General features: G+C 40.1%; 1 protein-coding gene across 1 annotated transcript; it reads left to right on the top strand.

Annotated features, from left to right (window-relative positions):
* The first annotated feature begins 931 nt into the window (after positions 1-931).
* LOC139711695 (lysosomal cholesterol signaling protein-like) lies at positions 932-23,632 on the top strand. Its single transcript, XM_071623553.1, has 14 exons — positions 932-1,273; positions 3,743-3,908; positions 5,760-5,919; positions 7,004-7,238; positions 7,872-8,042; positions 9,313-9,468; positions 10,370-10,453; positions 11,399-11,607; positions 12,852-12,942; positions 13,980-14,148; positions 15,033-15,409; positions 16,121-16,281; positions 22,208-22,348; positions 23,320-23,632. The coding sequence occupies exons 1-14, from the start codon at positions 980-982 to the stop codon at positions 23,630-23,632; spliced, it is 2,727 nt and encodes a 908-aa protein (XP_071479654.1). The 5' UTR covers positions 932-979.
* The last annotated feature ends 1,804 nt before the right edge of the window (positions 23,633-25,436 follow it).

Genomic DNA, 25,436 nt, shown 5'->3' with positions numbered 1-25,436 from the left:
TAATAGATAGCAATATCATATGGGTAGTGTACACACACTTTATGCTAGGAAAGCAGCATGTTGTGAATTGTCTTTAGGCAAAACATAAAACAAAAACAAAAAAGCCTCACCTTTCATAACTCTGACTCTTCTGAGTTTGTGTGTGTGTTTTATGGTGAACATACAACAATAGATACTCGGTGTTATCATTTCTTATACAACAAGGGCACTTTTGAAGGCTGTTCCGGAACGCACTTCCATTACCAAAGAGAACTTTAAAAAAAAAAGAAAAAAAAAAGAATAAGTCACAGACAGGTGATCTTTGTTTACTTTACAGTTTTTTCAGTGGTTCAGCAGTGAGTGTAGCCTGGAGTGATTTGGTTCCGTTGTGTAAAATCACTGTTGACTTAGAGCCAAAGCGTGGAGGTACATGTGTCTTGCGATAGTGTTACGTAATGGGGTTCTACTCCAGTGATCAGCTCTGGCTTACAACCTAAAAGGGTTAGTTGCAGAGGAAAGGTGTGAATAGTTGAATTGAGGTACATTTATGTAGAGGGTGTGCTGAACTGGACCACTCCTGCTGTGCATACACTGTTCTGCTGCTCTTGCAGTGTAGGAATTACTGGTTTTGAAGTCCGACGTGAGATTTTTATTCCTTTCTCATTTCATGATTTATGCAGTTTGTTGTTTAATTGTGCTGTGTCTTATTTGCATCATAGTTTGCTGTTTTTCAAATTTGGAATTTAGCCATGTAAGTTTTCATCTTGTTTAATTTCAGTGAGGTCAGTCTATTCAATTTGATTGTGTTGAATCATGTCGATTGGTGTATGGTGTATGTATTTAGGGATTTATGTGTGACTAAAGCATAATTGAGCTCCATCTACTAGTAGTTTATAATGCATCTCATGTTGGGTTTCTTTGTTGTTTTTTCCTCCTCTATCGTAGGCCAACTTGTGGAATTGATTTACCAACCAAAGAAACCTGATTAAAAGACAGCAGTATGTCGGGGATAGATTTATCTGCTGCTCTCCCAAACCCTGGAGTGAATGCATCGAATGTGGACGTATTGGCAAACGATAGTGCCATCTCCGGATCGCAGAACTCTACGGTGGCCGCATTCCACAACCTCGTTCCCGCCCTCGTAGAATGTTTCGCCATCATCCTGCTGGGGTACGTCGCTGGCCGCAGCGGGGTCGTCTGCCCCTCCCAGTCCAGGGGGCTGGGTCATTACGTCACCTACTTTGCCCTTCCGGCGATGCTCTTCAAATCGTTGGTCATCCTAGACTTCAGTGAGGTAGGTTTGACAAGGCATGGCTGCTGACTTTGGTCAAGATGCACATGTATATCCCTGTGCACACACATTTCAAGGAGCAAGAGACTGTGCAATTATTCCATATGTAGTCCCACTTATGAGAATCAACGTAAGCTCTATGTTATCAGCTGAGAGACACTAGGGGTCATTGCAAACCATGTCGCACCACAGGTCATATGAATTCATATACACAGACATCGCAGGTAGACTACTATCTAAAGTTCCCAATTCTTGACTTAAATCTGTGTTAAATGTCTGATTTTTATCATGTCTTTGCCATGTAATCAGGTTTACCGTACACTCAATCTACACTGTATTGGCATATTAAATATTGAAATTGATATGTTGACCAAGAAAATGGTACATTAAAATGTGATCTATTCTCCAGCATCATGACAGTGTAAGAGTTGGCTGTCTTGACATTGATTTTAATTTAGCATCAGAATATCATATCCTCTGTTTAGATCACTAGGAGTTATGAAATCGCAGGGAGATTTGCTGTTAGCTGAGTATCTTTCGATGGGAAAAGAAATTACCAGTCACACCACAATATGTCTTTGCAAATTATAGGACAAATAAAGCAAGTGTCCATTGAACGTACCAATAATGGGCAAATGCTGTACAATTTACTTTATGATACCAAGCGATGACCTTTGGTTGCCATGGATGTACACTTAGGAGCTAGTAAGCTTGTTGCATGCTGCATGTTTTTCATCATTACCTCCGCCAAGGGGGGAGGTTATGTTTTCATTACCGTTGGTTTGTTTGTTAGTTGGTTCGTTCGTTTGTCCGTGTGCAAAATAACTCAAAAAGTAGTGAACGGATTGTAATGAAACTTGCAGGAAAGGTTGAGAATGACACAAGTACCAAACGATTAACTTTTGGTAGTGATCTGAGAATTTTTGGGGAATTTATGAAGGATTTTTGATATTTTGGCAGGTAGGGTCAATGAACTAGGGAGTTCAGGCTGCGCGTATTTGAGGTTTGCATGCGCGCACTAAAGCGCGTGCTCTAGTTTCTGCTAGGGCAAGGCGCGCTGTGCAGCTGAGGGTTTATGACGTAACAAAGACTTCTATATTGGGAAATCAGCCGGCTTTCTGTACTTGGGTGGAAATCACTGATCTCAAACAAGATCAGAGCGGGTGGAAATGTGCTGCATGCTTGACGGAGGTCTGCGCTCTCAGAGTGCTTTTCTAGTTTACTTTGTGTACTTTCAATACTGTTCTTTCCTTTTCTTAGATGTGTTATTCAAAGCTGTAAAAAAAAAGAAAGTGTAATGGTCCTTTGCTCGATACTTCTGTTTTGATTTGAAGTTACTTGTATTTATTTTTACCTGATCTCAAAGAATGCATCATGGTACATTGCAAGAGCCTTAGAGGTCATCCTTTAACCCATTGAGGATGGTTTGATATTGCTGCAGCACGCATTCCCCATAGAAGCTTGCCGGAGTATAGGTCCCTACTCGGGACTCGTCCTCAACGGGTTAAAGGAATTATGGTATCACTTATTGTGCAAGATGAGTGCTGATGTAAGAATACATTTCATATCCATGCCAAGCAAGCTGTTATTGTGTGTCGCCCTTCCTAGGATCTTGTACACCTTGTATTTTGCATTATGATACACTCGCCAGCCCTGTCTGTCTGCTAGCTATTGTAACATCAAGGCCAGTCTGTATTGTATGAAAGTATTGACCTAGGAAAATAAGGTGTGGAGAAGGGAATTGAGGTAACATTTTCTTTCTTTCCTTGTGAAACCGATTAAGCTGCGTGATATCGAGTTGCAATCAGCATGCTGGTGGGCTGGGTTATTTCCTCTTTTCCTGTATCAGTAACACCTAGGGAGATTTGTTTGCTGGTATAATTCACAGATGTCAGTGAGGGAACTATTAAGGAAATGCCGTTTCCTCAGTTTCACATTGCTTAGAATGATACACGTTTGAAAACTTTCTGTGCTTCCACTGTGAGTGCATTAGAGGCATTATGATTATTAAGATTTGAGTTTACGTCTGTTAGATTGTCATGGTAATTATTATTTTTTTTTTTGAGCTCCTAATGTGTAGGAAGTCTAGTTTATAAGTCTTCAAATGCCTTTATGAAATTTGGCACATTTGGTACATCCATGCACTCGTGTGTGTATGACTTTACAAAGATGGGAAAAGCACTCAAGTTTATTGTGAGTAAAGATTATAGCTGACAGGATTACAGCTAAAAAAAAAAAGAATGAATGAAAGTGAAATTCATGCTAGCCTAGGAAAATCATAAAGCATTCTGATAAATGCGAATTTAGGCAGAGGGATCACTGTCTACTGGGCACTGCAGTCGATTTGCTCCGATCTGCCAATGTCGTTTGCATTTGGCCCTTTACAACACAACCATGGTTTGTTACAATGTTCAATTCAGTCAGCCCTAAGAATGATCCTTCACACTGTTTCATCAAATGTTGCATATTTAGGTGAACTGGCTATTCTGGTCCAGTGTTCTCATAGGCAAGGCCATAGTGTTTGTCGTGGTGTATGTGGGGACGCTGTTGGTGAGCGGATGGGCCGGTCTTGGAAAGGCGGGGCTCTTTGGTATTTTCGCCACGCAGAGCAACGACTTCGCACTGGGATACCCAATTGGTGAGTGTTCAGCAAGAATGATAAATGTTGGTTCATACCAACTATGGTTTCACTATCAGTCATGTTAGCTTTTTTTCAAGGCACTCACACTATTATTAGCACAGATAGCTACAAGCAAATAGAGCTGCAGCTGAGGAGCATGACAGTGTGAGGAACTTTTGAAATCTGCAAATATGATAATTTTTCATAAGCCGGAAGAGCTTCTTACAGGCTCAAGAGTCCTTCTGGATAATTTAGGTAGACATTCAACCGATGGAAATGTGACATTGGCCCATCATATGAATAAATGTATTACGTACGTTTCTTGGAGTAAAGTTCTGCTGACTAGTTGCAAGTTTTGCTACCAAATGCTGGTAGCAAAAATAGATCAAACTTAAAGGCCTGAGATACAAACCTCAGACAGATCGCCAGTGGCGCGACTCTGTCTTGCGTGATGACAGTATGCTCGCTTCTCTTTCAATTGCTACAGTCATGCATGATGAACTATATGGTATTCATGTTTTGCAAGTTACCGGTACTATCTTATTCTCCATTTGAGTATACAGACATTGACAATGGTGATTGTGTTATTATGTACAGTGTATATTGGTGACAAACATTGGAAATAGTGTTTAACCCGTTGAAGACTAGTCCCGAGTATGTATATATACTTGGGCAGGTGTCTGTGGGAAATGCATGTTAACCCCAACTAGGCCGGGCTATTTAGGTACATTGTAGTTGATAGAGCCGGGGGGGGGGGGGGCCTCCCAGGCCCCCCTCCAGATCTCGGCCGTCGACCGCGCGATCGCGACGAAAATTGGCACACACATTGCCTATGATGTAATCTAAAATGCCATTAAGTTAATTTTTCAAAAAGTCATCAATTATGCTAAATTATGCTAATTTATGCATGATGATGCATAAAATCAGACTATTTGGTATAAATCACCAAAAAAAAGCTCAAAACAGGCACATTTTTTGTGTAAATATTCTTTTTAGTGTCCTTAGCAAATGTAATAAAAAAAATTGTGATATCAGAAAAAATTCTAAAGTATTTTATTGTTTTTTTGAATTTCTTATGTATTTCTTTGTTTTTTCGACTTTATGTTTTTCATTGTTTTTTCGATGAAATTTGTCCGCGACATCGCTCCGAACAAGAAAATATGTTATTCATTGATTTTAATCAATAAAACACCAAAATAATCATGTTTTTATGAAATTTGCCAGTAAGCACAGTTTGCATTGAAATTGTACACGAATTAACGTTTTTGAGCAATTTTTGGTCTGACATGCGTGTACATACTTATGCGTAACTTCGGAACCGCGCGCCCGGGCGTCGCAAATTTGGTGTCAAAAGATGCGGGAGACTCGAAAGAAAAAAGTCATGAAACGTCGCGCCGATAGCTTTTTGCGATTGCGATACATCGCGCGGAACGTCGAGGGGGGGGGGCCTCGGAGGCCCCCCCCCCCCCCCCCCCCCCCCCCCCCCCCCCCCCCCCCCGGCCTAGTTAGGGTTAAAGTACAATCAGTTCATCCTCAATCGGTTTTTAATGAACATAATCATTGCATCTAAGATGTTGTTGCAAAATATGCTTGACTTTATATGTAACTTGTAGATGGTTTGTTTCTACCGCAATGGCGAGCATATCTCACTTGATATTGTAGGAGACTATTTTTATTGTTGTAGAATACACAATACAGTTCATCCGAGTATCATTACCTTTTGATTAACTGTTTTCAATTTTCATATTCACTACAATTCATCTGCAAAGTCAAATTCCAATATGAAGAAAGCAAGATGGAATGCCAAAATGTGAGATGAAATGTACAGCTGTATACATTTTTTACCCAAATCTTTATCTCCTCCCATAGTCAAGGCACTGTATGAGAACAGCTATCCCCAGATCATGCAGTACATCTACATCCTTGCCCCTGTCAACCTCATGTTCATCAATCCATGGGGGTTTCTTTCATTGGAGGCCAACAAGTCTGCCAGCAATGAGCACAGAAGGCACAAGGCCTACATCGCCTGGTGAGTGGCCATACCTCTTTTTAGGGGTCTAGGGCAATTACCCTCTGGGCAATTACCCGGAACCTTCCCCTGGACCAAATCCTAATCCTTATCCTGCACCTAATCCTAACCCTAACCCAAACTCCTAATCCTTAATCTAACCCTAACCATAATCTGTACTCTAACCTTACCACTAACGAGTTTTTAGCTGGGGGGGGGGGGGGGGGGGGGGGGGGGGGGGGGGGGGGGGAATAATTGCCCTTGGGGGGGTCATTACCCTGATACGCTGAATTTTATGACAGAATTCAAGTAACAACTTATTGGGTTATCAGTACAAGCTTCTATTGTTTGATTTGTGTGTGACACCCTTTTATCTATTTGCTGAGGAAGACTACTGAACTGCTGACTCTAAAGTCTAAACTGAGTTTATATGACAAGATTTATAGAATTGCCAAGCTGCATTTGATCCTTGTAATGTATAATCATGTATGGACAGATAGGAATTCATGTGACAGTATTTAAAACCCATGCTTTATGATGATGATAATTTTTTTTTTTTTTTTCAGGGGTAGGATTAGCATTGCATACAATATGTATTTACTTACATTTGATTTCGTTTCAGCAATCTTATGAGGTGAATGGCGGCTTAGATATGATTTTGTTTGTCTCAGTGAGATGGAATGGTTCCTTAGAGATAATTCAATTATGCATGTGAAAGAAAGATCAAAAGATTTGCACAAATTCAGAACTATAGTATGCCTAGAAATGCGCTTGGAAACGTTAGTAATTAAGTGCTGTATAAGTGTTATTTATATTATTATTTTTTTATTGTTATTATTATTATTATTGTTATTATTATTATTACTATTATTATCAATATATCATTATTATTATTATTGTTATTATTATTATTATTATTATTATTATTATCATTATTATTATTATTTATTGTCATTATTATTATTATTATTATTATTATTATTATCATCATCATTATTATTTTCATTATGATTATTATCATAATGCTTATCTATATTATATACATTTCATTCATGCTTGTCACATTAGAATAAAAAAAAAATCTTATCTCTTTGTTCTCCCACAGGGTTATCATGAAGGGTCTCCTCACCAACCCCATCTTCATCACCGTGCCGATCGGCATCGTCTTCAACTTTGCCCTCTCGCAGCGGCTGCCAGTGTTCCTGGAAGGCATCCTGACCACCCTGGAGAGTTCCTTCGGCGCCACGGCCCTCTTTCTCCTCGGTATTAACATGGTGGGGAAGGTGCGCCAGCAGAGCGGTATGGCCCTCCTTCCACCGGCCCTGCTCATCGCCTCCAAATCTGTGAGCATCTATGCCTTAAACACAGAAATATTAGCGGTACATTAAATTTCGTGTATTTTGCGCAGCTTAAGACAAGCATGAATTCTGTAACTTGCAAAAATATCCTACGGATTTTGTCTGCACATTCAGAGACGCCAACTCTCCCGTTTTCGATGGGAGATCTCCCGCCGAAAACCCATTTTTGCAAAATCTCCCGTTCTCCCGCTTGAGATTTAATTTCTCCCGCCCTGGCCCTGTTTCTCCGTTGGAAAGGATTTCTTACTTTATTGCTATCGTATGTTGAAAAAAATAAGCCTTAGATAGCACCAGAGAGCATCTAGAACCCTCACATTACTTTTTTTTTGTGTGAGTGAATTGGAAGAAATCAGTCATGTAAGCTCTTGCGCAGCATGAATTCAAGAACCCGCAAATATGTTGTTGAGCCGTGCAGCGCAAAAAGGTAATCACACGAAAATATTGGTGTCTACAGTATTTGTAGTGGGGCTATTGCAATTAGTGTTATGGTAATAATTTATTAGTAATATATATGATTATCTGTTTTTGTTTTTTTCATATTTATAGTCTGCTTTTTTTTTGGATCTTTGGACTGCAAATTGTGGTGACAAATTTCTCTAAATTGTGACATTCCGCAGGTTGCTATTACCACTGGTGGTCAACCAGCTGGTCTACGTGATTGACCCAGGGCGGGGCAATGAGACACTGACGGAGACCTACGCCTCATTCGGCTTCCTTTACGGCTCCCTCCCCACCGCCCCCACCGTTTTCCTGTACGCCACCCACTACCAGGAATCCCTCCAAATGGTGAGTAGGGGAGCTATCTCCTCGGAAGGTAGTCTCGCAAATTCTTTTTTTTTCTCCAAAAAATGCCTCAAAGACAAAAGACTTCAGTTAATCCTTCGTCTAGTTGGAGTTTCAAATAATATATTTTCTGGTAGACAGCTTTGTAAGAGGATGAAAATCTTTTTTCTTTTTTTCTAGCACAAATTATAGTTTGTGTTTGATCCTTTTTTTTCTTCTTCTTTTTTTTGAGGTAGCCATAAAAGCCTCAGAATAAAAGAGTCATGAATAAATCTGTCCAATAAATTTAGGAAACTCCAGATTTCACCAATGTCAAAGCATGTATGTAATTGTTATGTGTTGGATTCAAAACAGTGCTGTAATACTGGCAGCATATTGCACTGTGTCCATCGGGCCATGTGCTCTGTGTCCATTGAAGTATTCTTCATAAGCCCAGATATAAAATTGACTTAACGGTCAGTAACATGTCTCATATACTTTTATGCAACCTAATATACAGGCATGCCGTGAACATTTTGGAAAAAGTGCATCATTATAGTGAATAGAGTTTGCTTGTGATGTTATGTTAAACAGATAGTCAATCCTCACAAATGTGATTTTGGTATCACAGAACAGCTACAAATATTGATATGTTTTCAAAGTACTACACTGTATATGTTACATACCAAATACATTGTCTTGGATCTGCCACTTTCTTTTGACGAGCTTCTGATATTTATTCCGTGTGCCTCCTACTGTAAACGTCAATATTTTCGCGCGATTAATTTTTCGAACTGAGCGGCTCGAAAACGTATTCGCGGGTTCTTAAATTCGCGCTCCGCAGCAGGTTACTTTACTGTAGTACACATTCACTGCTTTCATCCAAAGCCTCTGCTAGATAGCTTGCTATGCCAGCGTACGACAAGCGACATAGCGAGCGGCTCGACTGCGAGTACAAGCACTCAAATACGTAGTACAGCTGTGACGGGGGAATGTAGCATCGGTGCGCGCGGTGCACACTGCATGCTACAGTACACAGCAATCTATCGTCTCTTCGCACAGTACTAGTAGCGTAAACATGCCTGTACATTGTACTACGTAGCAGTATCATCGATGAAGCGCACACAATTCATCCCGTTCAAAATGTGCATAGAAAATTGTGAAGATATATTCGCGCGTTTTTGAATTCGCGCTAGCCGAACGTAGCGCGAAATCCGCAAAAATTAATGTACCGCGAAAATTTCCACGTTTACAGTATGTGAATTTTCCTCTTGTCATTTGTTGTTGTTGCTAGATCGCTCCCACCATGGTTTACTGCACCTTTGTCTCCGCCCCCTTCATGTTCATCACTGCTACCATGGTGATGATTCCCATGGCAACAGAGAACCAGTATCACGACGCCCTGGACGATGGGGCATTCAACGTCAGCTGCATCGGTCTGGCGTCAGCTGTAAGTCAGCCCTTACTCAGTTTAACTAATCTCCTCCTCCTGTGAGGAATCAAATGCCATGATAGTCGTCCCCATATCCAAGATCGTCATTCATCCTCAAATTGGCAACTCAGAGTGTTCATTGCAGGCATTCATCCTTGTCGATTCCTACAGGAGCTGTGGTGGTTCAGTGGATGAGACTCTCAAACCAGAGGTTCCTGGTTCAAGTCCCCAAGCAATAGCAGTAGTACCAAACGACGTTGTCCTTATTGCCCATTCCTGTGGAAGGGATGTACAGTCGTTGATCTCTGGGTAATTTTGATTGCGTGCACTCAGTCGGCTTCTTTAGCAGTCACATGATAAACCCAAATTCAACTCGGCTCAAGACGACAGATTTTAGAAACGTGGATATGTTCAGCCCCTGATCTTTTATTCTTAATAATAGCAGTGCTGTGTACATGTTTGGAGAACAACTTTAATACCTTTGCTTTTATAAAACAAATAATCCCATCACCTATGCATTACAAACTTCTCCATCACTGCTTGCAAAGATAACGATTGAAGCATGCTCTTGGACACGATATTTAAAATTAGAATACTTTCCAGACTCAGCATTAAGTGTATGGTATTAGTGACATTTGTCTGTCGCTGCAAGCTTTCCCATTAGCCTCATCAATGTCAAATACTAGACATAAATGACTAAAAGAGCATTATTTTACACAGATGCTGAACATCGACGCTGTCAAATCATAAACTGCCATCCGTCATGTCCTGTCAGTTGTGCTGAACATCAGTTTAACACAAATTGTGCTTTGTTTTACGTCATTTCACATTGGTATCGATCTTGAGTATTGCTCCAAACTGACGTGTTCAAGCGTCGTGATTGTGTTTGATGCGTTCCGTGTCTTTGCTGCATTGGCAGGTATGGGTGTTCATCATATTCCTGCTGAGGAAGAAACTGTCCCACCTACCCCACCAGTTCACAGCCAACCTCATCATTGCTCAGGTGAGAATTTCTTCACCCACTTATTACTCTGTGGCAGGCTATTTTTATGCCTTCAATCATTACTTTCAGTTTGCTATTCTTCAGGGTGTTTTCTTGGGGCACTGTGTACAGGGACTGTAAAATCTTCGGAGCAAAAAGGACTGATGGTTGTGCATACATGTAGTGAATAAGCATGTGTGAGGTATGAGTCACAAGTTTCATATCCTATTCTTAGTGATGACATCCTCAGTTAAGAGCCTGAAGAATATGAACTGCATAGACTTTGTGTATTGCCAACACCTTTCTGGTTTTCCAGACCAATGACATCACAAATGAGCTGTTAATGGCTGACAAGTATTTTGTGAGTTGACTAAAATTTGTGGCATTGCTAACACACCGATGTTTTGCCTCCTACACACAATTGTAGTGAATATCTTCTCAAGGACAAGATAAGGCTAACTTTTATTCTTGGACAGGGATAATACTCATTTCCCATTCAGTGTCTGTGTTCTTTTGATTGCAAAGTTAACCACTTGAATAAGAGTGGCACAAGTCCCAATTCACAAAATTTCGATTCAGTAGTCATTCCAAATGTGATACTGATCACTCGCGTGCTATATTCAGACCACATGTTACAACTGGGTCTAGGGCAATTACCCCCGAGGCAGTTACCGCAATTACCCCAGACTCTTCCCGTGACCCTAACTGAAATCCTAAATCCTGAACGTAAACCTAACCCCAACCCAAATTCTAACCTTAAACCTGTAACCTTTACTTTAACCTTATCACTATAAACTAGTATTTAATCAGGGGGTAATTACCCAGATACATTTAAAACTACCCCCTCCCAAACCCCCACCCCCCCCCCCCCCCACACACACACACACATCATATTCAGTGGATGTGCAAGAAATGTTTTCAAGTTCTCTGTTAAATAGAAGGTTGTCGTTCATGTCCATTCCGCAGGCCGTTGGGGCTCTCAGTGTGATCATCTGCCACTCCGTCCACATCACAGCCTACTGGGGTCGGGTCGTGCACTTCATCTTTCTCATGGTGGGGATCTTTGGGTGTCGCTGCTGGACCTCCATGGTGGCACTGGCGCTATTCCTGCTGCGCTATCGCAGCACCTGCTTTGTCGTCCGCAACAGATTCTTCTTCTACATCTACGGATGGGGGTAAGCTCCCACCTCGCCCCACCTTGGTGTTTTGCACCAAGTGCTAGAGACCACGAGGCCATTCCTTTGGTGTCAGATTGACCCTGTAGATATTCAGAATTTGTCTACGTAAAAATGTCACAAACGTGAACTGCTCTTGTTCTGCTATCGTTGCATGCTATGCATTTAAAATGGGCCAAGTCAGAGATGGCACAAGTGAAACATTTGCTTTTAGCATACTGTAAATTTTTATAAAAAGCAAACTTATGACCTGCGCTTTAAAGTGCAGTACAAGATGTTCATTACCATATCAAGTGAATTTCGTGGTGCACAGCATTTAGCTGGCATATTTGATTCTTCATGAGAATGACCCTAAGAACCCAAGAGGTCAAACAAATTACTCAGTTGGTAGATCTAGAGAAATGCAGCACATTCTTTTTGTGTCATTTGTACATATAGCAGTTGTCAGAAGTCAGGGAAAATTATACTTTCATGTGTGGATTTAAAGATTCAAAGATGATATAAATTACATCCATTTCATTATTTTACATTGAATATGTGAACAAACTTTTGTTTTTGTAAATACTTTTTTGCTGTTAGGTGGACTTGCTGGCAAGCACCATTTGTAAGGATTACACTGTACATAAATAATCATTACAGCACAGGTATTTCATACTGTATCTCACTGAATTTAAACACTAGCATATGACCCTTTTCTGCTCACGTGCAAAGTGGAACAGTTGATGGCTACTTGTATCTGGTTTATTGCAAGCGATTGACAAATCGCCTTTCACAGCGTATGAACATCAATTATTCAGTGTTTGAGTAGTAGCCATGATTAAAAAAAAGAAAAAAAAAGATGTTAGCATACATACTTGAGTGCAATACAAATTCACAACCTCTTACAATGCTAGACAGATGTCATATCCACTAGATAACCAAGCTTCGGCCTGATAGACAGTGATGGTTTTGATCCCTTATGGCAGCAGGTACTGTGTTTCAATTGATAACCCATGATTTCTTACCATGGCTCGTACTCAAATGCTGAATAATTAGTGTTAGTTTACGATGATGAATCCAAATTTGCCAATCAGGTGCAATAGAAAATGAAAAAAAAAACTTGATGCAAGAATTATTAAACCCTCTCCGTGCCAGCGAGTCAAATGCACACAAATTTCATACACATTGCGTATGGACTGAAAATAAACGAGACACACCGAGGGTTAATATGATATATCTGATTTGCTCTTCCTCCTTCCTTTCAGTGCCCCTCTTATCATTACGGGGATCCTAGTGACCGTCATCCCCTTGCATCATGACGATGTGGATGTCTTGTATGAGATTGAAAAGCCTCAGGTTAGTGTGACTTTTTGGTTTCCTCCTGAGACAATCCTCCAAATACTGTAAAACGAGGAACGTTCGCTTGCATTTTAATTTTGCACGTTTCACGAGAGCCAAGATTTGCGAAATTAGAATGCACACAAGAGTTCTTACCTACACTATATGCATTGAATGCCAGTGGCAATCCGCGAAAATTTCATGCCGCGAAAAAGGCAGTCAGCTCCAATTTGCATGAATTTCATGTCGCGAATTTATCATGTTTTTGCAGTACTTGCAGAATTAAAGGCTGTGTAGATCTCAGGAAATTTACTCAGTTTTACCTATACTACCCAAAATATGGCTTTGGTGATGAAACAGGGCCTGTAGAGAAGCCATCTTATTCTTGCTCCAAGAGACCACCAATGCTGATTCCCCATTCATCCTGAAACGTATGGAGTAGAAATAGAAGCACAAACAGAATTACTGAAGAGTTGCTTTCCATAATAATGACATGTACTTGTCAGTTTCTCCAGTAAATATTCTGTCTAGAATGTCAGTAACTTTCAGCATGTCCTGCTTTCTTCCCTCTAAAACATGGACAGTTTGCAGCCTAAAGTTTACAAGGGTCCAGAATTAAATTTGTGTGTTTGTAAGGACAGACCCTCTGCAATGTGTAGAGACAACCCTGGTGTTTGTGTAAAGAATAATGTAATATACTCCAGGTGTTACATGTTTATTGTTCTGGCAGATTAATTATAGTGTTAGTAGGCAGTGATATTTCCTATTCCTTGGAATTCCTTATTGAATATCCCTTTTTACACCGACATATAGAAGAGTGTTGTGGATAAGATGTCTTGCTCTATAGGAAACAAGCATGGAGTCAGGGCTTGAACTATGGACCTTTGATATTGAGTGTGGAATGGGCAATCCACTAGACCACACCACACCCATTATGATGCATGAGAGATGCAAGCATGTTAGTGGGCAATCCACTTTGTATGGTGGTTGCAAAAAGCCGAAAAGGATGCACTCTTTAACCTTGCCTCCTCCTGTTCTTCTCCCTCTGACTGCAGCTGATTGCCAGTGTCGTGGTCTTGAGTCTTAACGTCGTCTTGACTGTGGCGTTCCTCTTCGCGCTGCAACGACGAGACCGCTTCCGGCAGGAAGAGTATCAGTCCATCCCGGGGTACGACTCGGCCAACAGCGAGCCGGAAGGCCATACCAGTGTCAGCCTCGAAAAGAATCTCTTGGAAAAAGGAGAAAAAGGTGAGTGAGAGATAAATTGGACACTCTCAAGTAACCCTTTTTTGCTATACCAAAACTATTAGCATGGAAGGGAAGAAAAAAAAGGCATCCATAGTGGATGTAGTATATTACAGAAGGTAGGACGTAGTTTAATTTACTTAATTGGTGGCTTGAGGGTCCAGAGTGCACTCAACAAGGCACAAATGACTTTAAGGTCGAGTGTCTATAATGCTATCATTTCCCCATGAGTAAATGGGGCTTGGTAGAATGACGGTATGCTAGGATGCCTGCAAAATTATAACTGGCAAAAAATATTCTCGCAAGAGAGCTGATGGTACCAAGGTAAATACTTCATGGACTGACAGTAGATGTGCAGAATTACTTGGTCCATGAGATGGACTGGCTTCATTTATAACGTGATCTGTTAAAAGAGCAAAGCATCATGTGAGAACCACTGGCTGTCATAGTTAGATGCTAGAGAAGCACTCGGAGAGCGCAGACCTCTGCCAAACAACTCATTACCATCCATACACACATATGCTAAAAATGACCCTATTTCTTGAACACAATGATACAGAATCCTTTCAAGTGTCTCAACCTGAGCTTCTCGCTGCGCCCCAAGTGTGCGCTCAGTGCTCCTATATGTGCCTCAAATTCATGAAGCTTGAATTCCTTTTTTTGTTGGCCTGTGTTCCCAGTGATAATCCTTCAAAAAAATCAAGAAAATTCCTGGATCCAGACAATAATGTGGATCACTACCAAAGTTTAATCATCTGTTCTAGTGTCATTACCAACTTTTTCTGAAACTTTAATTCAAATCTGTTCAAAAAATTTTTACACATTTTGCAAACAGACAAACAGACTAGCAAACCCATGCTGACAAAAACATAACCTCCTTGGCGAAGGTAATAACCCATCTCCACACTTAATGCCCCCACCCCCAATAGATTCTTTGCGCAGTGGGGACTTTGGCGAGGGTTCCTCCACGTCGTTGGACAGCCCCTCCTCGTCCTCCCCGCTGACTGACATCGAGGACCTGCCCAACCTGAACGTGGCCATCCGGCGGCAGATGTGCCCCGCCCGCTTCAACTGCTCCCACTACCGGTCCAACGAGTGCCGGCGCATGCTGCTGCACCGCAACCTGCAGGAGATCAGCCAGCAGGAGGAGGAGGATGTGGTGGCCCTGGATGAAGCCAAGAACCACCAGCTGGGACGCCATCTTGTCCTCCTCTATCTCATGGTCCTGTCTATGATTGTGGTGAGTCAAAATATCCACCAATGGGGCAGATATGGTTTATAGTATTGTAGATAGAAATTCTTCCTCGTTAACTGTACTATCACCTACTGTTACATCACATCCCATTCCAGTTTAGTGTGAAAAGAGCTGCTTTAGAGAATAATTATCCTGTCAAGGTTTAGGGTTCAAGTATTTTTTACCCCAAATGCAAGAGAAATCTTCTGAAATCGTCAGAGAAAATTCGTGAAAGCTTTCCTCTCATTTATATATATATATATATATATATATATATATATATACGTATATATATATTTTAAAAATATGTTATGTAACTGTGTGTGTCTGTTCTAAATTTTGCATCTGAATATCTGCAATGATACAGAAATTCAGATAAGTTCTTCCCAATAGTTTATGTATGTTTTGTAAACCAAAGTTTAGCGTACATGCTGCAAGAGCGCTTATCTAAATTGCAAAGAGAGGTTGTTTTTTTTTTAATGTGAAGATGCTTACTTAAAAACATTTCCTTAAAAAGCTAGTTATGGGATCAGCATACTTCTACTCATACTTCTCCTCTGCCTTTTTAACCTTTTGCATGCTTTGAGTGCAAATTGGCACAGGAAACCCCAAAGCATTTGAATATACACACTGTCCAAAGTCCCTGGCACGGAAAGGGTTAACAACAAAAGTGCAGTGACCCTGAATCTCGTTGCATTGGTCCATGTCCCAATCCAGGCCGTGTCCCTGTGCCTGTGGAAGCTCCTAGGATCCACCCAGTCAGGGATCTTCTTGGAACTCTCCTTCCTGGACTGCATCCTCAACTTTGGTCAGGGATTCTTTGCCCTCGCCGTCTTCGGTTTCGACACGGAGAACGTCATCATGCCCGTCGTCAGAATGTAAGTGCAATGTCCCTGAGATTCTTCTCTTTCTGAACACTTCCTAATGAACAAATTAGTTCAGCAGAATATAATTCCAGGGGGGTGACAAGACATTGTATCTCAATTGGCATATATTAAAAAACTGTATAACTCAATTTTGACCATCAAAAATACTGATTTGAGTATTAAAACATTGCAGTTTTTAATGTAATGCAAAACAATATTTCTACATTTTTTGATGTCAGCATTGATGGTATTTTGTGAAAATGTTGCAAAAATGAAAAGATTTTCAGCACTCTTGAAAGTTCATGATGTATGAGATACAAGGTCTTATCCCCCTAGGGATGATAGAATCATTCAATCAATGGTCTGATAGAGAAGGGGTAGGACAAATGTTGCCAGCATCCTTCTGCTCCCAAAGAGTTTGATTACGACTTTTTAACAATTTTTATTTCCTTTTGAGAGGGTCATCTTAGTATATGCGCAGTGTTATGCTTGCAAGTATTGCAGATATTGCATAATGAGCGGTGGTGCACGTTCGCAAGTTTGAGCTGTGCTCTGATCAGAGTGTGAATGAATAACAGCAAAGCTATGAGTGCAAAGCGTGTAATGTTTGCCGATAGTACTATCGAGAATGTTTCTTTCTCTATATTTCCCTATAATTGTAACAAATAAAGACAGCATAAACTGACCAGAAAGAATATAAATTATTAGTGGAAAAGTGAGCAAAGAAAATGGGATTCCATCGGGATTCGAAACCGAGACCTCCGGATTGCTAGACCGGTGCTCTACCGACTGAGCTATAGAAAGCCCTAGTGCAGTGTTCGTCCCAGAAACCCTTAATTCTCAATGCTCGGGTGGTCAGAAGCTATAGCAGTGTGTTTGTGTGTGACACACACGCACACACTTGAACCTGGCATAAACCCGAAGGATAATTCAACTTGGGGATAAATGCGAGGGATCACCGAAGTGATGCAGCTTTTTGAGTTTGTAACAAATAAAGACAGAATAAACTGACCAGAAAGAATATAAATTATTAGTGGAAAAGTGAGCAAAGAAAATGGGATTCCATCGGGATTCGAACCCGAGACCTATAATTGCATAACATTATTTGGAATGTTCTTTCCACTACTTGCATCATGAGGCATGTGTCTATTAGAACAAACTTACATTTATTCTGACCTTGAATTCACTGTGACTAGTAAAGCATGACGTAACAGATAACACTCACACTATTGTAATATGATGTATGTATTAGTAGCTTCTGAGATTTATACATTTCTTTTCTTATTTAGATGGTTGCGTTTGTTTTGATTTTACTAACACTTATTCCTATGTCGTATGCATTTGTGATTGGCTAATTTTATCTCTTTTCTCTCACCACAACTATCCCTTCTTCGGGAGATAGGGCCAGACTTTGTAAAAAACCGTGTAAAAAAAGGTATCGCCTCAAATCGCTGTACTACTGCATTTACCAGAAGTTGACATTCTATGCCTGCTATCATTTATTATTATAATTTTTTTTTTTTTTTTTGTATGATGTGACCAATTGCAAGATCATTCATATAGCTGCGGTTACATTTATTTTGCTTTTATATGGTCATTATTTTGATTATTATTTGCTTTTTGTGTTCATTTGGAAAGACTTACCTGCAAAGCATCACTTGAATGATATCATGCTTACTGCTTCTGCATCAGTTTTTGGCTTACATTGACCTCAAAGATAATTTGTACCGGCAAGAGCAAAAGAGAGCAACAATCATGCCCTTGAAACGGGTAGATAGCATCATACAATTGAATTATTAACATGTATTATACACCCGCAAGCATTTATTGACTGTATTGTCACATTCCAGTATTATAGATGATGCTCGATTTAAAGCACCCATTCGAAGCAGAACCCTTTTACAAACACTAGATGATGCTATACGTCTCATACTTGTACATGCCAATAAATACCTCGTATGTGCACATTCTTGTAGAAATAGCACTGCTCTATCCCGGTTCATCACTAAAAACAAAAAACAAACAAAAAACCAGCAAGAACAACAGCATACCAAGTAATAGCTTGTGCGAACTAAAGCCACACCGTGCTGCTCCAACAAACTTCATAAGATGCTCGTGCGTGTTCCCCCGACTCCATAGGATACATCTTTAAACATATACAATATTGCAATGGTTCCACAAACCTGTGAGTGTGTACATGCACATAGAGTAGTTGTCTGCAAAACCAGACCCCTTTCTTGACAGCCATTATGAATACTTTATGAAATTATGGCAAGCAGTCATATTAAAGCCTGTTATCATGCTTTTTCTACGGTCACAATCTTTCAGTGAGTGTGTGTACACCTGTTAATATGAGGGTGATAACAAACCAAGGATTTCCACAATTTCCCTTTGCAAATGTTTTCTGACCCCTAAGCACCAAGAACTTTGCATAATGTTGACCTCAGGTCATTGAAAGAAGCAGTGAATTTGACACAATTTCAGAGAAAATGACTTTCTGCATTGATGGTGATTGGATTGTGCAGTTGGGTGGTTATAGAGATGATATGAGCAAGGCAGACATACAATGTACACACTCACTTTTGTAAACACTATTCCCACCCCCCCCCCCCCCCACACACACACACACACACACATGCACACAAATGCAACAGCTGGTTCAGTTCAGCGGCTCGAGAGAGAAAATGAATAAGAATCCCTCTTCCTTGTAACCAAAGTACATATAGATTAGTGTCCCATTAATTTTTGTTGAACTTTGCTCAGTAAGTCATTTGTTTGGGATTTTCGTCGATATATGAGTGAGCACAGAGCTGTGCAGTGCCAAGGAAGACACAAGGCTGTTTCTGGGTTAGAAAACCAAGCCTACTGTCCGTATGATCGTTGCCTCTACGTCCAAGGCGAACTAATTCAACTGTTAAAAAGCTATGCCTGTGTTGAATGCAGTGTAGCTTGTCCTCCATATTACCCTGAATCTGCTTGCTTTGCTGCTTGCAATGTCGTTTTTGTGTTTTTTTATTAATCTTCTTGTCATTTTATATATAATTTTCATGCTTCCCTGTGCACTTACGTTTGTGGAATGCTGAAAATTGCCTGAAGTATTTCCAGTCCTCTGTGTGACACTTTATATAACCATTACTGTGTCAAATCTTTCAACACTGTATCCCTGCCTGCCTGTGGCAATCACTTAATCAAGGACTTTCAAAAAATTATTAATATTATTATCTTTTTTGTTGCTGTTTTTTTAAGCACCATCCATGTTCAATGCACAAGGCTATCTCTCGATTAGAAAGTGTATATATTGCTGTTTCATAGTACCGTGCGATGAAGTATGATACACGTACAGCTCATATATACCGATATATACAATTGTTTTATGCTTGTGACAGTGACATTCAAGTGCTACTGTAAAAATGGATATATTTGAGTCAGTAATTTTTTCGCGCTTGGCCGGGTAAGATAAATTGCACATGTTTTTTTTTTTTAATTCCACGGATTCATGACGTAATTACTGGAATATTTGACATGCAAAAATTTGTGGGTGCTTTTATTTTCGTGCCAGCTTCTGGTTGCGCGAAATGTGCAAACATTTGGAGTCATGATGTCATGGCTGTATGGGACTATGAATGTCCGTATGTCCGTATCAAGGCAATCCCCCCCCCCCCCCCCCCCAACGTCAATTATAACCCCCATGGCTAAATACTGGTTAGCGGTAAGGTGAGAATAAAGATTAGGGTTAGGGCTAGGTTTAGGGTTTAGAGTTTGGGTTAGGGTTAGGATTAGGTTCAGGATTAGGATTAGGATTAAGGCCAAGGGAAGGGTCCAGGGTAATTACCCAGGGGGTAATTGCCCTAGACCCATGAACGTCATGTCCCTTCAAAACCTTCCTTGGTCTTGCATGTGCAAAGGTAGGTATGTCATTGTGGAATTCCTTTGTTTTGTCTTGGGTTATGTTTCATTTCACTTTGTTTGAGGGGATTTTTGGTTTGTGCATCGTGAATTGGGGATAGGGATGACTCTGTTAGTATCATATTGTACCTTATCATGTTCTGATTTGTGTGGTGTTCAGCATGCAGAATGAGAACAGAACTGTATAAAAGTGTAATCAAATGATTTGCCATTAGAAGCCTCTATTTGTGTGAAATCAACCTAGGTGTTTATGGGAGTTTGATATTCAAGAAACCCTAACAAACATCATGTTTGTTTGTAGTGTGGCTTAAAAAATACAATAAAATGAAAAACATAAACAAAATAAAGACATAGATGAAAGCACAAAATAGATAAAAAATAGATAGATAAAAATATGAAGCTTGCTGACTGGTCTGTGTGATCATATTCAAATTAACAGACAAAAAAACAACAACACTGGAACATGGAATAGTAGCTAGTACCATCAAGCTATCAAGGAACAAATATGGCTGGGCTACTAAACAGTTCTAAAATGGCTTTTGCTGGCACTTTTATGTGGAAGATTCAGTAGGTACATCCTGTCATTCACAGAGTCTGGCCATTTGAGGACAAATGGATTACTGTCAGCCGCAACATTTTTTTTTTCCCATAGTTCATATTCCCACAATATCAGAGATGCAGGTAGCAAGTAGAACCATTCATCTTAGATTTTTATTTTAGTGAGAAACATTTTTCCACTGTCAAGGATTCCATTGAGTTTTCTGCTACATTCTTGTACGAAGAAGTTTTCAATTCTGTATGAACAGATTTTGAAAAAACAAAACAACAAATTTTTTTTACGTACTCTCTGAATATTGCCTTTCAGATGGTTTAAGTTGTCTGTATAGTTATATGCCACATTGATATTTCAATTCATTTTCCTAGTAACAGCTTTGTCGTTGCTTTTCACTGCACAATATTTCATTTTCAATTTTATTTCTAAAAAGTGATATGATTCCAGTAATATTGCATTATCTTGATCATCATTTAGTGTAGACCAAATAGGGTATTATATATACAATGTCCTTTGTTTTCCTCACTTGGCAGGGTTGGCTTAAAGTACTCGACCCAAGAGAAGACGATGCACCTTGTTTCAGAAATTGCATAAAAATGAGGTGTCCACGTTGTGTAATTATCTTGTAACACTCCAGATCTCTCAGTTTGAACATATAGTGAGCTCTTGATTTTCAGAACTGTATAGGAATGGGGATAGTAAGTAGCACGTAAAACTGATCGGTGCATGCGCAAAACCGAACATCTTTCCATCAGATTAAGTTTCAAGACGGTTCTTGATGTAAATAGCCTTTGATGTGTAAACAGGACTGAGTGGCTAGCTTTAGTATTTTTAAGTAGGAGGGCCTACAGCACACATGCGTGTGCCAGCTAGGCGCTTACACAGTACAATGGACGCAGGTGTCCCTGTCCTCAGAAATCAAAAGAGCCAACAAATCAGGACGGAGCGAGAAAGAGATAATTGGTTAACTTTCCGTCCGGTATGCCCTATTGTCCCTCAATCGAAAGCTCCTTAGTGTCATACACACAAAGTCACACACACACACTGTGATTAGATCTGTTGCCAAAGTGTGTGTTACACCGTGTGGCACTGCATGAAAACAGTGTGTTTGCACCCTCACACAGTTTTGTGTCAAAATTCATACTTTGTATGTGTGCTTCACATGTCAAAAGTTTGCTTGTCCATGTCTTGCATGGCCACAGTGTGGTGAAATTGTCACACTGTGTACAGATTCTCCCAGTGTGACTGTGATGCCACAGTGTAATGACAGCACACTGTGTTTCTGCATGCAGAAAGTGCCTTACACTGCACACACCAAGAAAAGTGTCATTTCCACCGAAAGATTGCAAAGAATTTGTGGCAGTGTGGCTCTGTGTTCTGTTTCATGCAGGGTAGTGGGAATATGCCCTGCAAAAATGCAGATATCCATACACACAAACTCTAACCCTTCTCTTTCCCCAAATTATCATTCTGCGCTAGGTTCAGAAGAGTCATCTACGGCACGGAGAAAGTGCGGTTGCCCCGTCGCAATGACCTCAGCCCAGAGGTCATGATGACATGTGAACAGTTCAAGACTCATCACATGGCACGGTGCCAAGATGCTATAGTCACAGACTTAAAGTAAGTCGTAACTTTATACAGATAGACAGTTTGAAAAAGAGTGCAAATGCTCAAAAAGAAATAAGCATTAAAAAAAAAAGATGATTTTATCTGTAAGGCAAGTCTTAACCCGTTCCTCCCGCAATTCTCCAAACGCCTTCAATGCCCCTAAACGAGATCCTTTTTGCAGGTCGACAGAGAATGGACAGGTTGGTAATCCACCTGTGCGAAAGCAGGCAAGTGGTACAGTGCAAAAGTGGGAATAGATATTACTCAAGTTATAAAGTTATGAGAGTGGACTGTATAAAGTAGCAGCCAAAGAACATGATGAGTCATATCTTAACATGTATTCTGTGTCAGGCAGAGTTATCTTTTCAAAGACCTTGGTATTATGTTATTTATTTCTTTGTGCATAATTTCATCAATTTAAGCTGTTTTTCTCGCTAATGAGAGCATAAATGCTTCAGTTTGCACCATGTGAAAATGGCTGATGATTCTTGTAAAAGATGATCTTTACTGAACAAGATTCAGCGATCAGAATATAACTTCACACTTGTGCTTCTTTATAAACAACCATGGATGTAACAGTAGTCATATGTTTCAAACTTCTTCTATTAAAGTGTTTCTTCAGATCAGCTTTTGTGTGGCTTGTGTATCATATCAAAAAGCTGCAAGCACATTCTGCTTCTAGGAAGCCACATTATAATGAGGACCTTCAAACCATGATAATTACCAGGTTTCTCTTTCTATATGAATAGATAAAAGCTAAACAGATCAATATAGAATAAATGAATATGAAATGGATTTGTGATAAATGATTAATGAATATTAAAGTTGAATCCTGCAGAATCACCTTGTTGTATTTAGAGGGTTTTGTTATATCCGATCTCAAGATGAGATTCCACTGAAGTAGGTTTTTGTTCACATGCAGCCTCTATGCTTTTCAGATGATGTATATATGTTTCATCCTGTATTCATTGTTATATGAACAGATACCACTTGAGGACGTACAGGAACGTCTTCCGGGGCTCCGACCTGGTGGACTGGCTGCTGGAGGTAGGGCTGGCGGAGGGGCGGAGCGAGGCCACGGCGTACGGGACCCGCCTCCTGCTGGGCCAGCTGCTGGAACACACCCACCAGGAGCACCACTTCCACGATAGCGGGCTCTTCTACCGGTTCTTGCTGGACGAGGAGGAGGAGGGCGGGGCATGTGGTGGTAGCAGCAAGCGGGACGTGATCATGGAGAAAGACGAAGAGGAGGAGGAGGAAGAGGAGTCTCCGGCAGGAGTGAACTCACAATCGTGATGCGCCTTCCAGTATCTCCTCACTAAGTGTTTTTTTATATATGGTGGCTATTAACCCTTTCTCTACTGGGGACTTTGAACAGTGTGTGCAATGCTGTGAGGATTTCTGTGCCAAGCAGCACTTGAAGCACACTAAGAGTTTGAAGGGAAATCCAAGCCTTCTCCAAATTGGTTCAAAAAAGTGGAGTTATTTCAATGAGAGATTCTATAAAAAATCTGACAATTTTTCAAAAGTGTCGGATATAGTTGTAGGTTTACATGTTTTCTACAGAAATAAAAAAGAAAATATCAAATCAGAATATTTTGTGCTATGTTGATGAGGGAAGTTATGGTGTTATCCCATTTATGTCCTATTAGGTTGTTTTTTGTTTTTTTTTGAAAATCATGAGGGAAAAAAAAAGGTGGTAAGACAGTCCAAGATTCAGCAACCAAAGCTTCCCCGTCAAAGATAAAAATGGCTAAACTATTTTGATACTTGGTTTATGTGATGCAGAGGACATTATTTATTCCATTTGAATCCATTTCAGAAATGGAAGTGACGATTTTTATGCCAGCCAACTTGTTAAGCAGTGATGGCAGCCACTTCCAACTGATTTCAGTGCAATTGTGGCCGACATCAAGATTATGTTAACGTGTAGGAGCCATTCAACATCGCATGAATTTGACAACATGTCTCATCGGTTCACGCACCTTGATTACTGCTCAAATAAGGGTCACTACAAAAATGAATTTCATTGGGATTGAAAACGGTTGAAGATACTTTCTCAATTATTTCACATTTGACCATCTGTCAAATGTATTCCTAAATACATTGCAGTTCTTACACAAACTCAGCTCAAGGAACAGGATTATGACAACATGTAATCCAGTGTTTTTTATTTGAATGAAAGTTTCACTGTTCCATTCGTTCAGCATTGCTCTTTTTAGTTCGGTCAATTTGGATATGAATACCCAACACAAAAAGAGTAAGGGGGAGCTGTGTAAAGACTTCCCTTGAAGGGTTAAAATAAAATCCTTAATTCTTGATTAATAGTCCAGTGCAAAGCAACATGGGCATTCATATTTTTAGTATTTTTGACATTCACATTGAATTTGTGGAGTTACACCTTGTCTTCAGCCATGTGTGCTTATATGGAGTTATTAACCCGTTGAGGACGGGCTAATTCTGCTACAACACGCATTTCCCTTAGGCACCTGCCTGAGTATACTTGGGACACAGTCTTCAGTGGGTTAAGGAACCTAATTCAATAGTGAATTTATCCCCAGGGACTTTGTCAATCATGCAAAAATTTGACTCGGCAGAGTGCTTGTTGAAGATCTCCTTTGGGAGATTTTTATATGAATCAGTATTAATTCGTCCCGATACTAGTATTGAAAACCAATTTATTGCAACCATTGTGAAGTCATACATACTTTGAAAGATGTCCCGAGTGTGCTAGCTATGTGATGTTTTACATGTAGTCACTTTATGCAGACATCTTAGGACGAACTGTCGACCATTTCTATCCATATTTGATCATAGTGGCCTTTGTCTGTTATGGTGCCGTCCTTTCATGAGATTATCTTTATGACCATTTTTAAACAAAACAACCAGAGTGACAATGAAAAAGCTGTGCAGGTCACAGCTAGGTGGGTATTGAGTAGTGCAATGAATCATAAGAGTCTACTGCTGTTAGGCATTATGCATGAAATAAAGTGCATACACATTCAGCTCTGTGTTTCGAGATAACGTAAAAGTGGAAATTTTTGCACATTCCACGCAGCATGAGAATAAAAGTTAACAAATATTTTTGCTTGTAATATGT

This window comes from Diadema antillarum, unplaced genomic scaffold, assembly GCF_040938485.1.
Source record: "Diadema antillarum isolate AM-2024a unplaced genomic scaffold, OU_Dant_1.0 seq00001688_RagTag, whole genome shotgun sequence".
Classification (NCBI taxonomy): Eukaryota; Metazoa; Echinodermata; class Echinoidea; order Diadematoida; family Diadematidae; genus Diadema; species Diadema antillarum.
This window is presented reverse-complemented; position numbering and strand designations above follow the sequence as displayed.